This window comes from Hyperolius riggenbachi, chromosome 3, assembly GCF_040937935.1.
Source record: "Hyperolius riggenbachi isolate aHypRig1 chromosome 3, aHypRig1.pri, whole genome shotgun sequence".
NCBI lineage: Eukaryota > Metazoa > Chordata > Amphibia > Anura > Hyperoliidae > Hyperolius > Hyperolius riggenbachi.
In genome coordinates this window covers 100,047,287-100,063,483 of record NC_090648.1, presented here as the reverse complement: position 1 = coordinate 100,063,483, position 16,197 = coordinate 100,047,287, and the positions used below count along the sequence as shown (strand labels likewise).

Here is a 16,197-nt window from a genome sequence, read left to right as displayed (position 1 = left end):
GATCTGCGCAAGCAGGAAATCGCGTTCAGACCGGGATTTCCTACTTGGCTTCCCCCATCGCCATTGCGACGATCGCGATGACGTCGTGATGGCAGAGGGAGTCCCGATCCACCCCTCAGTGCTGCCTGGCACTGATTGGCCAGGCTGTGCAAGGGGTCTGGGGGGAGTGGCGGGTAGCGACGAATCGTCGGCGAGTGGCGGCAATTGAGTTATGCACACAGCTAGCAAAGTGCTAGCTGCGTGCAATAAAAAAAAATGTGAAAATCGGCCCATCGGGATAACCGGCAAGGAGGTTAAGGACCATAAACCGCTCATACGAAAAATGGGGCCTACCGACGCCAAACTTCATGGATGGGAACAATGGTTTGTGATTGATGAATTTTTGTTGTTGTTGATTGCTTTGTCTGTAGGCATTGTAGGGAGCTGTCCTACCCTTGCCACTCTTTAACCTCCCCAAACATACAGTTGTGTTCAAAATTATTCAACCCCCACTGAAATTTACGTTTTGGGCAGTTTGACACTGATTTAATTGTAAACCAGATGACTGAAATGATCAAAATCAGAGGCACTTGTAAGTCAGACAAATATAACATAATGCATAACAGTAATACTCTTATGAAACCTTAATCCAAAGTCTTCAATCACAACAAAGTCCCATCATTTCTTTTTACATTTGTTGTAGTAAGTACAGGATCTTCTCAAAAAATTAGCATATTGTCATAAAGTTCATTATTTTCTGTAATGTACTGATAAACATTAGACTTTCATATATTTTAGATTCAAATACACACAACTGAAGTAGTTCAAACCTTTTTATTGTTTTAATATTGATGATTTTGGCATACAGCTCATGAAAACCCAAATTTCCGATCTCAAAAAATTAGCATATTTCATCCGACCAATAAAAGAAAAGTGTTTTAAAACAAAAAAAAAGTCAACCTTCAAATAATTATGTTCAGTTATGCACTCAATACTTGGTCGGGAATCCGTTTGCAGAAATGACTGCTTCAATGTGGCGTGGCATGAAGGCAATTAGCCTGTGGCACTGCTCAGGTGTTATGGAGGCCCAGGATGCTTCGATAGCGGCCTGAAGCTCATCCAGAGTGTTGGGTCTTGCGTCTCAACTTTCTCTTCACAATATCCCACAGATTCTCTATGGGGTTCAGGTCAGGAGAGTTGGCAGGCCAATTGAGCACAGTAATACCATGGTCAGTAAACCATTTACCAGTGGTTTTGGCACTGTGCTCAATTGGCCTGCCAACTCTCCTGACCTGAACCCCATAGAGAATCTGTGGGATATTGTGAAGAGTAAGTTGAGAGACACAAGACCCAACACTCTGGATGAGCTTAAGGCCGCTATCGAAGCATTATGGGCCTCCATAACACCTGAGCAGTGCCACAGGCTGATTGCCTCCATGCCACGCCGCATTGAAGCAGTCATTTCTGCAAAAGGATTCCCGACCAAGTATTGAGTGCATAACTGAACATCATTATTTGAAGGTTGACTTTTTTTTTTTTTTTTAAACACTTTTCTTTTATTGGTCGGATGAAATATGCTAATTTTTTGAGATAGGAAATTTGGGTTTTCATGAGCGGTATGCCAAAATCATCAATATTAAAACAATAAAAGGCTTGAACTACTTTAGTTGTGTGTATTTGAATCTAAAATATATGAACGTCTAATGTTTATCAGTATATTACAGAAAATAATGAACTATATTGCATTATGCTAATTTTTTGAGAAGATCCTGTATACTGCATTATAAGCCACCTCATATATTGTTTTACTGGATCTTTATCCCTTGCAGTTATGTGATTAGAAGCACAGACTTTTCCCAGTAGGGGAAATATGTGCTTCTTGCCCAAAGGTGGCCATTAGATAATGGCTTTTATCTTGAAGTCAGAGGGAGTCTGGTTGTTATGGACAACAGATGCATATTGGTTCCTGAAGTTTGTACAGGAAGCCCCTGGATTAAATGAAGCACCGAGTTCATAGCCTGCAAAACAGGATGTTTTCACATTTTCCAATCTTAATCCTAATTTTAAACATGACCCCTTCCGAGTTATCTGCTTGCTGAGGGAAGCCATTCCACGAAATCACTGATTGCTGGAAAGGTTCAGAAAAACAGCTGAATAAGAATGGTCTAGGATAAAAAGAGCATAATAAAGTACGTGTTTGGCAGTATGTACTGTTAAAATGCCTCCCATGCAAAAGTTGTTTTCATTTTGGATAGAGTAGGGAAAATCATTTTTAAAGCGCCAACTTATTACACAGCGCTGGACAATAAATTGGGATACATACAATGGTAACAAGTCAGACAGAGAGGTAGCACAAGGTTATACAACGTACAACCTAGCACAAGGATATACATACAAACAGTATAAGATACATGAGCATGCGATTTTACAGAGTCCTAGCAAGTCAAGTCTGAGCTAGTCCACGGGAAGGATGTCATTGGTGGGGTCGCAAGAAAAAGGAGGACATGATGGACAACCTGCCAAAGGCTTACAACCTAAAGGCGAGGGGGAGGGACACACTAGGTATGGCTGCAGAATAGGTGCTCACTAAGAGAGTTAAGGTGGGGGGTGGGGATGGTTAGAAGGGTAGTCAATAGTTAGAAACTCTTGGGTTGCTGTACAGCATATCACAGGTGGAAGAATTTCTTTCATTTCCTGTCCCTGGTGTCGGCACAGGAAGTGACAGCAGAGAGGACTTTTTCCAGTGGATTTGGCAAGATCCAATTTTGCCTTTTTTTTTTTTTTTTTTTTTTTAAATGAGAAGATATTTGCAATTTTTACACGCACACAGGAATTTAAAGACAACTGAGCCCCAGAGAGCATGCCTTGGAGGGGGTGGGGGTTGTATTTTCAGTTTCCCAGCGTAGTGCAGGTGTTTGCCACAATGAATGCTGGGAGATGTAGTAGTGGATGTAGCCATTTTTACCCATCTGTTTTAACACCCATTTTATGCCATGCATTATACTGAGCAGAACTGCAAATCATGGAGCCCCCCAGCTAAATTGTGATGGTGCCTGCCTAGGTTTATTCCCCATCTATGCTGACCCCTACAGCCTGGGGCCCATCTGCCAGTGGCCACATAACACATGCCACCACTATGATCTCCCCTTCCTATATAATGGTACAGCCACTAGGACTCCCCTCACCCATAGTTAGTAATTAACCATATAATCAGTGTTTGGGTCCATACACACACCGACTGGCCAATTTTACCTCTGCCATGATGTATGCAGGCCAACAGATTTTGAATAGTTTGAGCAGAATATGTAGGTAAGCTATCATACTACATGGAGATGGTAAAGTTGGGCAATCATTGGCAAATTAAAATTTGATGTGTATGCACCCTATGCCATTCTGTAGGCTCTGTGCTGCCATATGTGTGCTCACTGTGACCTCCAAATATCCTAACGTAGTGGAATGTGTGAGAGACTTCATTTTTTTAATGGACTGTCCAACTGTTCTACCATAGCAATGAAAACTGTTATGTTTGTGTTGTAACTGAAATGTTAGAAAGAAAGAAAAAAAATGTGCGAAGATAAATTGGCCTGGAGCACTTGCAAGCTTCTAAATTGGCTGCAAAAGGGTTAATAATCTGAATATTACTTACACTCATGTCTTTGTCTTTTCCATGATAAAAATGTCAGATCTAACTTCTAGTCAGACTTTTTGTACATATTAGACACCCCCTCATAAATAGCAGGCTGGCTATGATTCTGTTGACCATCCTGTAATTGCTCCTTCCCTGTGGTACAAGTGACTGTTTGGGGAGTGGTGGTCTGCCCACACTGCCTGCTTCCACACCCAATATGAATGGCTGGTCAAGGGGCCTAACAAGAGAGTGCTCTGTAGGCCCGCAGCCTCCGGGAAATTATTTAAGCAGCTTCTGTAATAGACAGCTGGGATTCCCATTAATGTACAAGAGGGTAAATCCTGCCACTGTTCCAAATTGCAGAGATCTTTCCAAGGGCTGTATAAATACAGTTGTGTGAAACTCCTTCACTGCAGTCTTCTAGAATTGGCAGTTAAAATGGAACCAGTCATGGAACAGGATTGTCTCCAGGATCTGATAGATGGTTTGTGAGAAGGGGGTTGTGTGTCCCGGGGGACTGAGTGTGCAGTGTGTGATAAGCTGAAGTTATCCTGCCAGGAGATTTACATTTCACTTTTTATAACAGTTTTGAAAGGTATTCCTGGTATTAGGGATACAGTGTTCCCCTAGCATAACTTTATTCAATGCTTCAAATACAGATTTTACAGAAATGTGACTTTATTTCCAGTTAGCAGCCAAGAGTTTGCAGGCTAGTGATACTAAAATGAGGGGGGGGGGGGGGGGGGGGGAGGAGGCCATTTTAAGGTTGTGATTAAGGATAATTTGTTGCAGAAATTCTGGGCCACTGGACATGCTTACCAGATGTGCCATTTATCGCCAATAGTGGGCAACCCTCCATGATATAAATTGGAACTATTGCAATATGCATAGGCAGGCAGGAGTGTACCTCCTGAGATGTTTTAAAGTAAACCCGAGTTCAAAATAAACTGATGAGATAAAAAATGTTATTTATCCTCCTTCTCCTAAAAACTACTTTTTTAGATATCCCATGGTGCCAGAGCTAAAATCTATGATCTATGACCCTTATTATCTTTTTCCTGCTCTCAGAAGCCATTTTCTGCTAGGAAAGTGTTTCATAGTAATAATTTATCAGTGAGGGTCACACTGTCGTCTAACCCAGTCCTGCATCAGACAGGAACTGCCGCTTACATACCTGATGTTTAACTCTTTCAGACAGAGAAAGAAAAAAAGGAACACTGCATATTTATAAGTGCACTTGGCACTGTACATACACATGTCTATCACATCATGTCACATGTCACCTTGTGTATCCTTTAAGTGCCCCAGAGTTGAACTACATGAACTATTGAAGATTGTCTCTCTCTCTCCCCTACCCTCAGAAGTATTCTGCCAGGAAAACTTTTATGGTTATAATTTGCTTATCAGTGATGTTTACTATATTCCCTACAAGGTATAGTTGTTACTTGCAGGCTTGAAAATTAACTTTCAGGCAGCAAAAACTAAACCAGCCTGGTTATGAATATTTTGCACTGTACACATGCTTATCTCATCATGTCACATGTCCCCTCGGGTATACTTTAAGGAGGTTGCAATTTTTGTGTAATACACGCTGTTTGTCATACTGTGACTCCCATTTCTGCCAAAATTGTTTTAGTGGTTCTAGTTGTTTGTGTAAAGCTGGCCATACACTAATTGCCACACAATGTGGTGCAATGATTATTTCCTCTCTGATAGGAATTGATTCCTGCCACACACAGCACATCGATTTTCAATAGATTCCATCAAGAAATGTATTGAAAATCATTTGAACTGCAGCATATGGCCTATCATTGGACCACTGCTCTTATCCTGCCTCAAATCGACCTAGATTCTCCTCCTAGCCATTCAATCCTTTCAATAAATTTTTGGCCAAAATCAATCAAGTGGATCGATCAGACGTTTGAAGGAATCTATTCCCAGCAGATGAATCGAATATGCAGAGAATCAAACGGGAAAATCGATGAGTGTATGGGTATGTTTTAGAAAAGAACAGATAAAGAAATTGGGTCCCTTTTTCCAAAGGCCAGTTACAGAGTAGTTCCAATGGTTATTTTCTTCATCAGGTGATAGGATGACAAGACTGTTGGAGCCGAAGGGGGACATTTGAGTGCATTTCCTCTGTTTTCAGATGTCTTCTGTTTGTCCGATGAGTTGGTTATAAATCTCACTTCCCTTGTCCTCTCTCCCACAGCCCCCTGAAGAGGTGTACTCTACAGGCGTGTCTCTCACCATCCGCTTCCACTCCGATGACTCCATTAACAAAAAGGGATTCCACATTCGATACACTAGCACTAAGTTCCAGGACACTCTTCATGCCCGCAAGTGACATCCCGCCATTCTTTCACCCCTTGTTTTGTTGTTTTTCGGGACCAAGTCCACCTTATTTGAGGAAGCCTCCTGATCTGCAGGACCCCAAACATGGATGATACGATCGCGAGGTGGCAAGAAGCAGCACACAGGATAAAGGACTAGAAAATCCTCAGGGATATCAATGGGCACAGACTTGTGTTGGCAGATGAACGAAAACTCACCTATACACCTCCTGTTACATATCTACGTCAACATACAAGACCTGCTCTGCCTGACACACACACGTCCCGTGCTGAGCGCTGGTTGGCTATACCATTGGGAACCAACTTTATCCTGTGAATTTTGCTTTCTGATTTTTAGGGCACCAAGCTTAAACCACAAATTTATATATATAAAGACAGAATTCTAAATTTTCCTAGATGCATGCAAGAAATTTACATGCTGTAACAGGTGCTCTACCATTGGCTGAGTGCAACCTAACATTTCATGCTAGTGGTTTGAGAAGAGGCAGCGTGCAGTTCCTGTGGGTGGAAATGCTAATCAAGTGGTAATACTCGGCGACAAGTGACCTATGACCTCTGTGCTAGTAGCTTTGTCAGGTGACAAGTGACCTATGTCAGGTGACCTATGACTCATGTGCTAGTAGCTTTGCTTTCATCACCTGCACCCCCGGAAGGATGCAGCAATATCCCCTTAATCAGTATTTATAGAACTTTTTATATATGAACATTTGTGGTTTAGGTTTTAGTGGTTCTTTAATTTTTATACTTTTTGGCCAGTAGAATGGGGCTGGCTCTGAAGCTTTTCCTTTATACTTTTTAAAATGGGCACTTTTACCTTTTTGAATTCTGTTTTTATTGCTCCCTTCTTCCCTGTTTGTCTAATGACTGTGCAGCCTGTCCCTCCTCCCCGCTACCCATCTCCCCAGCCTTATTGGAAGCCCAGGTTTCTGGTCTGTCAGTCCTCTTCATCACTCCCATTTACTCTCTTGTCATTTCTCCTCTTCAGCTGGTCTGGGAAAGGTGAGGATTTTACTCACTAAGCCATCCCAGAAGCTTCTGATTCCATGTGGCTCAGTGAGAGCGCCTGCAATGAATGTGTAAGCTATGGACTCATTAAAGATGGTCGCCACTGTGAATCTGAGTGTTGGAACTGTGCGGCGGTCACAGCCTTGGTGTAAAATGTACACCAGACAGACAAAAGCTGAATGCACACGAGTGGAATGGCTGGTTGGACCTGTGTACACCTATTTTTATCAAACACATCTGTATGTATGTATGTGCAGTTTACAAGTAACGCAATGGCATGACGATGCAAGTGTGGTGTTCTTGTACATCAGTGTCTAGACTGCAGTGGGCCCAGGTCATATATCCCAGTGTAAAGGTGGTCATGAGATGCAAATATTTGAGTTTGTGCAGGATTATGTAAAATTTTATGCAGCTTGAAAATGGACCAATCAAGTCCCACCAAGGTTTAAATTGATTGGTCTATTTTCAAGCTGCATAAATATGCATACAAATTTACATGAGTCTTTGAAAATCTGTGCCTGCCTGCTGGGTCCCCTAGTCCTGAAACCTCCGCCCCCCCCCCCCTTTGGGCTGTGGGGTGTAGCTCGCCTGTCCTCTGCATAGCCCCGTTTCCGCTCTCTGTACCGACTGCTGTTTCTTCACTCCCGATCCTCTGGGCACATGTGTGACGTATTGCAGAGATTAAACACTGGGGCACGTACGTTATGTGACCTTTAGGGGGCCCGTTTGGGACGTCGCACAGATACTCGGAAGTGAAGAGAGGAATAAGCAGCCAGCAGGGAGAGAAGAGACCAAAGCAGTGCTGTAGACCGGTGAGAGTAGCTTTGCCAGTCATCGAGTCGAACACCACTAGTGACTCATTCCTGACCCGCTGCCAATCAGCCTAAATTCTCCGTCCTGCACGATTGACAGATTTCTATCTCTTGCTTGCTACTTTCTTACATTTGTACTGTATTACTTTGGACTGCGAAATCCGACTATGCGCCAGCTAATGATCGTTAATAAGAATTCAGACTTGCTTGCAAATTGTATGCAGCTTGGAATTCGGCCTTTCCAAACTACCAGGAAGTGTATTTGATTGGCCCAGTTTTGAACTGCATAATTTGCATTAAGACTGCATGCAAGCTGTAATTATAAGTATTTCACTGACCTTCTCTAGGATCAGCCTTCTTCCATGAGAGGCCGGGGCCCATATTCACTTTCTCCTGAGTTTTCTCCAAAGTGGTATTTTAAAACTTGTCAAAATGCCTTTTGAATCCGCAGCAAGCAAGAAAATCATTTTGATAGTAATTATTCACCTACTTTTTGGTACTTTTTTAATTTGCCAAGTGCTGAAACGTTATTCTACATAGAAGATGAAAAATAATCTCCTAGGAGAAAACTCATGAGAAAAAGTTAATTGCACATGGGCCCATGTACCCACTACAGCTCACATATCTGGACCACTGCTGGGATTCCCGATTTTTATGGAATAAAGTAGTATGTGGAGAAATTGATCTATAAATATGGCCTTGTACACACCAGCCAATGTTTACTATCAATCAACGAATCATCCAATCAAACTTACTGCATTGTCTATTAATCATAAGTGAATTATTCTGCAGACCAATTGCAAATGACCAGTTAAACAGTCCTTTCACTGGTCATTCAGCAAATGAATGTGTTGGTAAATATTGGTTATTCCTGTACATTATGTGCATGTAATCGACTGAAACAGGAGCCTGCAGGCGCTAACTTGGAGCAAAGGACCGGTTGGAAGAGCAATTCTACACCTGTACATTGTTTTGGAGTCCTCAATTGAACGGAATGGTAGATTGTCTAAAAGGTTACCTACAGGTCGACTTGTATGTTGTGCATAATTTGCACACGGCCTAGGATCATGTCTCGAACTCCTAGTTAAATTTACATTGATTAGCAATGCACAAAGTTTTTTTTTTTCTTTGTATCGCCCATTTGTATTTTTTGCAATAAACATATTTAAAATACCTGGTGGCTGGCTCCTGTAGTTTCTTCTTGCCAGCAGAGTGGGATTTCCTTTATAGCATAGAGTAGATCATGTGACCCCACCGCCCCCCTTCTGTGCCAAAAGAAAATTAACTCTTCAGTGTGCGTATATGTATATATATTCATTCATTCATTCATTCATTCATTGAACCCGTTCCACATTCTCCCTAGCGTGCTTGAGGCCTCTTGCACACTGCAAGCGATTCAGATTCTGATTTTTAATTGGTTTTTACTTCCGATTCCGATTTGCAGTTTGCTCCCTGCACACTGCAAATCGGAATCTGAATCTGATGTAAAAACTGATTAAAAAGCGGAATCTGAATCGGAATCGCTTGCAGTGTGCAAGAGCCCTCAAAAGGGTGTTAATACCTCTTACCTCACATTACATTAAAGGACACCTGAGCTGGAATGTTGAAGATTAGATCTACTTATCTGGAGCTTCTCCTAGCGCCTAGCAGTCTTATCAGGTCCCATGCTGTAGTTCTGCTACCCTCCAGGGTATCGCTAGGCCATCTGAAAGATTGACGCCCACAGTTGTGGTTGGCAGTTTTCTGGATGGGCTAGTGGTGCACTGGAGGACATCAGAACTACACCAAGGGACCTGATGGACTGCTCGGGGCTGGAAGAAGCCCCAGGTAAGTAGATCTAATTTTAAACATTTCAGCTCGGATGTCCTTTAAGAAACTATTTCTGGCTGCTGCTTTATTTAACCCTTCTATAAAGACACTATGGATGAGGTTAGGAACTCTCAGAAGAGGGAGGAGGTGGGCTGAGTTGATCTGTGCTACTGGAACCCTCTCAGCTCTTGTTTGACTACCTCATGTGGGTGGTGATGGGATAGGGGCAGGAGTCTGTACAGTTGTCTCTCCAATAAAATTGCATGGTCTTCTCAACAGGAAATGGTCCCAGAGGAATCAACTGCCACATATTTTAAACCTGTTTAAAGTACCCCTGAACCGGATTGTGAATAATGTACTTTATACAGTTTTATTCCTGTTGCTGTGACATACATCACGGCACAATCCCCTCCCCCTCCAGAGCCCCCTGTTCCATTCAGCTGTAATATTCGACTGAGCAGAATGTCCATTATGGGTGGGGAGAAAGTGTCAGTTCCTCCTCCTCTCTGCCCGTCCTTGGCTCTGCCCCTTTACTGACAGCTTATATTTCCTGATCTGAGACTACACACAGTGCGCAGGAGAGCTGTGCTGTGTGCGGGCTTAAGATAATTGAGGTTAGAATGATAGTGTACTAATATACACTATTATTCTGACCTCCATTATCTCAAGCCTGCACACAGCACAGCTCTCCTGCGTGCTGTGTGCAAGTTCAGATACGGAACTATAAGCGGAAAGTAAAGGGGGCGGAGCTAAGGATGGGCAGAGAGGCTGCCCATAATCGAAAGCGTAGTGGAGCGAGGGACACAGGGCTGTGGAGGGGGAGGAGGATAGTGCTGTGATATGTCACAGCACCAGAAAACAAACTTTATAAAAAAATATATTGTTCAAAGCCCCATTCAAGGGTACTAAGTACAAACCTGCAATACATTGTTCATTGCTATTCAATGTAAATCTATTACAATGCTTTAAAAGAACTGGAGGCTGAACTGGAACGTAAAGGTTTCTCCATATTTTTTTTATATGGTTTAGCATGGATCAAAGCATTATACGGGCTTGTTCACACTAGAGGAGCTTTCTCATTTTTTCAAGTGCTGGCAATTTTTCAACGTCGCCCTGAAAGCGCTTACACCATGCTTTCCTATGTGCTAGTTCAGATTGGGGCACTTTGTTCGCTTTCAGATCTGAAAAGCGCTGCATGGACCATTTTCGGGGTGATTCCGCCTCAATGAAAGGTATATGTAAACGCTCAAAACAAAACAAAATTGCTTTGTGCAGTGATTGCTTTCACATTTTTAAGAGTCAACCAGTTCACTTCCTGACTTGCGTCAGAGAGTGAATTAAAAAATCGCTCTGGAAAAGCGCTTAGAAAAGCACTTTTAACAAACCCACCAACCATCCAAACGCTGAAAAAAATAAAATTTGTTTACGCTCATGTGATCGGAACGCAATGTGAACAAGGCCTAACAGACCATTGTGACACTTTTTGAAACATTAGGATGGTACATTGCACTGTTGCAAAAAGCGTCACATTGCCTGCACTTTTCCTCTTGGTTACGATAGTGTTTTTACAGGGAATGCAACACATCAGTGTGAAAGCAGCCTAACAGTACTGGGATCCAGTGTTGGCAATCGGGATGTTCAGTGAGATGCAAATAACTTTGAGTTGATGCAGATTTTGTATAGAAATGTATGCAGTCTGCATAATCCTGCATCAGCTCAGGATTATTTGCATCTCACTCAGGGAAGTAACTAGGCTTAACAGGGCCCCCCTACAAAAATAACAGTATGGAGCCCTATTTGTCCCTAATACTCATGCAGGTCACATGATTGGGAGCCGGCGAATGGCAGCAGAGTGTTTTGCTGTGAAGCAGCCTCTGGAAGCGGGGGAAAATTACACACACTCCTGCACATAGTTTTTGTGAGTAAACAGGAAGATTTTTTGCTTATTGGCTGCACTAGCGGTTGGGTAGAGGGAGGAGGCGGGGCCCCAAAGCCTCTGGGCCCCACTGCGATGGCAGGGGTCGCAGGGGCGATTGCTACGCCTATGATCTCACTGACCATCTTGCAGCAGATAGAGTTGTAAATTGGAGATGGCCTCTCCATCCAGTGGAGCTAGTGCGGATAGGAGGATTATTGGCTCAGTAAGTAATAGTCTGTATCTTTACATTTTACAAAAAAAAAAGTTAGGCTTGGTTTCCACTACAGGCTTGCATTTTACTTGTGAAGTTTACACACGGAAAGAAATTTAATGTAAATTTTACGTGAATGTCCATACCTGTATGTGGCTACCATATAAGACCACTTCCTCCCAGTGGCAGACCTATAGGGGTGCAGGCATCTCCTTTTCCATCTTTGTACACTGTGTGCAATTTTTTGCATTTCATGTGCGGAACCAATTGAGAATCATTATGTGCGATTTGGATGCAAACTAGTGCAGCATGTGAAAAAATGCAGCAGGCAGTCATGTTTGGTCCAGAGCAAAACGCACGTGAAAAATTGCAAGTAAGTGAATCAAGGCCGCTGACAGAGGAGCATTTTTAGCCCCAAGGCATCTCAAAAGCACATTAAGATGCATGCTAACAATGTGGCTCATCACGAAAAAAAAATGGTGGCAGCTGCTAATAAGTGGCTGTTACTGCTGCTGGCATAGTGGCATCTGCTAATCAATGGCTGTTACTGCTGCTGGCATAGTGGCATCTGCTAATCAGTGGCTGTTACTGCTGCTGGCACAGTGGCATCTGCTAATCAGTGGCTGTTAATTAGTGTCTGTTACTGCTGCTGGCATAGTGGCGGCTGCTAATTAGTGGCTGTTACTGCTGCTGGCATAGTAGCAGCTGCTAATCAGTGGCTATTACTGCATGCGGCACTGCAGGCCCGTTTCTAGGGGCCGTGCGGTCGCCCTGAGCGCTATTGGAAGGCAGGCGCTGTAATGGAGGTAGGAGCCGCGGGGACGACAGCCCGACCTCTCCCTGGGCCGCTCTTTGTGCTTACCCCTCGGACTGCAGCGTGAGCGCGCAGGGAAGCGCTGTAAATAGCTACTCTCCTTCCAGGTTCAAATCGCCGCTGGACTCCTCTGCATAGCCCAGTATACACACGCTGCTTCCTGTTAAACAGGAAGCAGCGTGTGTATCAGTCTATGCAGCGAGTGAGTGGCGCCGGCGATTGGAACCTGGTAGGCGAGTAGCTATTTACAGCGCTTCTCTGCGCGCTCACTCTGCAGTCTGAGGGGGGAGTGTGGTGGGCGGCCCGGGGAGAGGGAGGGAGAGGTCGGGCTACCCTCGCTGCGCCTCCCCTCTCCATTATGTGGGGCACCTACCTACCTCACCTATACTGGGGGGCAACTACCTAATCTAACCTAAACTGGGGGCACTTATCTAACCTGTTTTGGGGGCACCTACCTACCTAGCATATACAGGTGGCAACTATACTGGCTACCTATATTGGAGGCACCTACCTAACTAACCTATACTGGGGGCACCTACCTATCTGACCTATGCTGGGCTCAACTATTCTGGCTACCTATATTAGAGGCACCCACCCAGCTAACCTGTACTGGGGGCACCTACCTATTTAACTTATACCAGGGGTGCCTGCCTATCTAACCTATACTGGAGCAACTATTCTGGCTAACCTATACTGGGGGCAACTATACTGTTTCACCTATGCCTGGCTACCTATACTGGGGGGACCTATACTGAATACAACTAGACCTGGCTAACCTATACTGCGGGCACCTATACTTGGCTTCGTGGGAGGACGCAATTTTTACACCCTCGCCCTGGGTGCATTTTAGCCTAGAAACTGCACTGCGGCACTGCAGCTACGGCCTGTGGGCTGCTTGGAATTAACAACTGTAGAGAGTTTTGGGGGCCACCAGAAAGGGCTTGCTGGGCCACATTTGGCCCCCCGGGCTGGACTTTGGACATGCCTGAGTTTAATGCAGTTATAAAAAAAAAAAAAAAAATGCATAAATGGCTCCTACAGAAATGACTTTATGTAAATGTGGAGTTTAGAACAGGCTGGTTGGGATCTCCGTACAATAGGCTGGTAGTCTGCATTGGTTCCCCTTCAGCAAGGCTTGTGTATCTCATGTACACCTCAGGGGGCCCCCCCATTTTCCTGCAGCCCCATTCTGCACATACAATTAGACTACATGGGAAAGTACTTGTCGGAACAGCTGTGTTTACCCAGGAAATCTATTTGCCTTCTTTGCTCTGCTTTATACTGGGATGGTAAAGAAAGTGAATGATGCTGGGGTCACATGCTGGGTCACTCCCTCTATTCCCCACTTTACAGCTCCTGCCATTCTTCCCTTACATACCAGCTGGAACGCAGGGTTGCCATGGAAATCCATTTTCTGTGATGGACAGGTCAGCACCGCCCACTCAGAGTACTTGTAGAATGAACACTTATTGCAAGTTTAATGCTACTGAATAGAACCTTGGCAGCGTTTCATCGTGCGTTGTGTGTGCTTTAATAGCTGGCACGACACTTAAATTAAATTACCACTACACTGAAATTATAGGATAGTTTATGTACAGAAAAAAAGTAGGGCTTAATGTGTAAAAGCACCCATACAGTATGCATCATGTGATTGCTAGTGGAAGCTTTTGGTTGCATAGAGGCATCTTCCTGTTTGCTGCATTGTAGACCAATGAAACCTGCTTATCTCTCACCTTGCCCATCGCCACATACATTATGGGGAAGAGCTGACTGGAAGGAGAAAATGTGATAGCCCAGGTTCTGCATAGGCCAATCACAGGCATCTTCATCTGTAACTGTTGTGGCCACACAATATACAAATAAAGGATCCAATTTTACACCAGTTCAATTAATATAATCAGTTGTCCCGAAAAATCGAAAGCTTTTCTTTTTCATTCATTTGAGAAATCTGATTGAATTCTTTTGATAAATGAAGGTTGGGAGTGTTGGATTTCTCTGATCAATTTTTATGGAAATTGAATGGTGTGTGTGTGGTAGATTGTCAATTAATTTTTCCCGAGTATTCAATTATATTATTAATGTTTGGAGAAAAATTGAACATAGGTGTGTGGTACATTGGTAAGATTTTTAAAATCAGTCAGAAAAATGTATTGCAATTCTTGAATTGAAAAGATATATTTTTAAAAATTGTATGGTGTGTGTGGTCACCTTTAGGATTGGTTCTCACACAACTTTGTACATATCTAGTCCAGTCCTGTCAGTTTTGCTTCAGTTTTACCTGACAGGATTGGAACTGCACACCTTTTATGTTTAAACACACCCATACAAAACTGACAGGATAGGACCAGAAATGTACACCTTTTTATGTGTGAACCAAGCCATAGAAAACAAATCTGATGCCAACTGTAAAAAAAACCGACGGGACTGGATGCCTTTTATGTGTAAACCCAACCTAAAAAACTGAGTAAAAGGAACTGCAGATCCATCAATGGTGCCAGTAACACAGACGTGGTAATTATGGGGCTATAGTAACAGATTCAAAACAGGTTTATCTCAGCATATCATTGTGACAAGGCCAGACATCCAGGCCCAGTGAAGTTCAGCCATTGGTCTGCATGTGATGGCAGGAAAGTCCAAATGCCAGTAGTCCAATATTCATGGCTTTAGTGTTTGAGGGTCGGGGGGCAGTGGCGTACCTAGGGTATTTGACACCTAGTTCTGATTACTTACAGACCCACCCCCAATCACTTTTTTTTTTTTTTTTTGAAGAGGTGGTAGGCTAGTGGTATTCCCATGTGATATCCATGGTGGTTTGGTGGTATCCCCATGTGACATCCCTGTTGGTACCCGCCCATCCCAACTAGCTTGCCTGGTGGTCCCCCAGCTGGGAGGGGCCCTGACATCATTGCTCCCTTCAGCTCCATGAGCCCTCCCTCATGTGTTCCCCCTGCAGAGTAAAATGCAGCAGTGCAGATTGTGAGTTAATCTCACCTGATCCCTATGTGTCCCTGCAGGTCTTTGCCTGCCCGATCTCTGCATGTCGAGTGTAATTACGCGGCATGCAGGAGGAGCATGGGCACATCGGGATTAGTTGAGATTCACTCACAAGCCGGTACACCCTACTCTGCAGTGAGATACAAGAGGGTGGCCCCCCCCCCCCCCGAATTCTGCTGGGGAACACCTACTCCACTGGCAGCTCCATGTTTTTCAAAGGCCTTCCCCTACTTATTGATCCCTGTGGATTCCATTGCCGGACTATACTTTGTAAACATAACATCCCTCTCTGAGTGTGGGCATTGCTGGCTTTGTGTATCAGGCTCACATTCTTTCCTTCACTTGGGGACACAAAGAACCGAAGTTGTAGGATAAGGTGAAGAACACCTCTATGCACTCAGATGTGATGTAGCTGGCCACACACTGCACATCACATACACGTGTACATAGATGTCTTCACCTGATCCTACAACTCAGGTTCTTTGCAGCCACAAGCGGTGGACAGATATTAAACCTTGAGCAGGGTTTGCCTTGAGAAAGGGCCAAATAAAGATGTATTTAGGAGGTGCCAGCTTTATCTTTAATTGTACATGACTGAGGCATCATTCCATTCAGCTGTAGCTCTCCTGCATCAATTTCAGTGGCTGATCCAATATTGTGAGTGCGAGTCAAC

General features: G+C 43.8%; 1 protein-coding gene across 1 annotated transcript in view; it reads left to right on the top strand.

Annotated features, from left to right (window-relative positions):
• BMP1 (bone morphogenetic protein 1) overlaps positions 1 to 8,951 on the top strand; it is a 150,102-nt gene extending 141,151 nt beyond the window's left edge. Inside the window, exon 20 of the mRNA XM_068274693.1 lies at positions 5,820 to 8,951. Within this exon, the coding sequence (XP_068130794.1) occupies positions 5,820 to 5,954 (135 nt within the window). The 3' untranslated portion in view covers positions 5,955 to 8,951. The remainder of the gene's footprint in view (positions 1 to 5,819) is intronic.
• Positions 8,952 to 16,197: the final 7,246 nt, after the last annotated feature.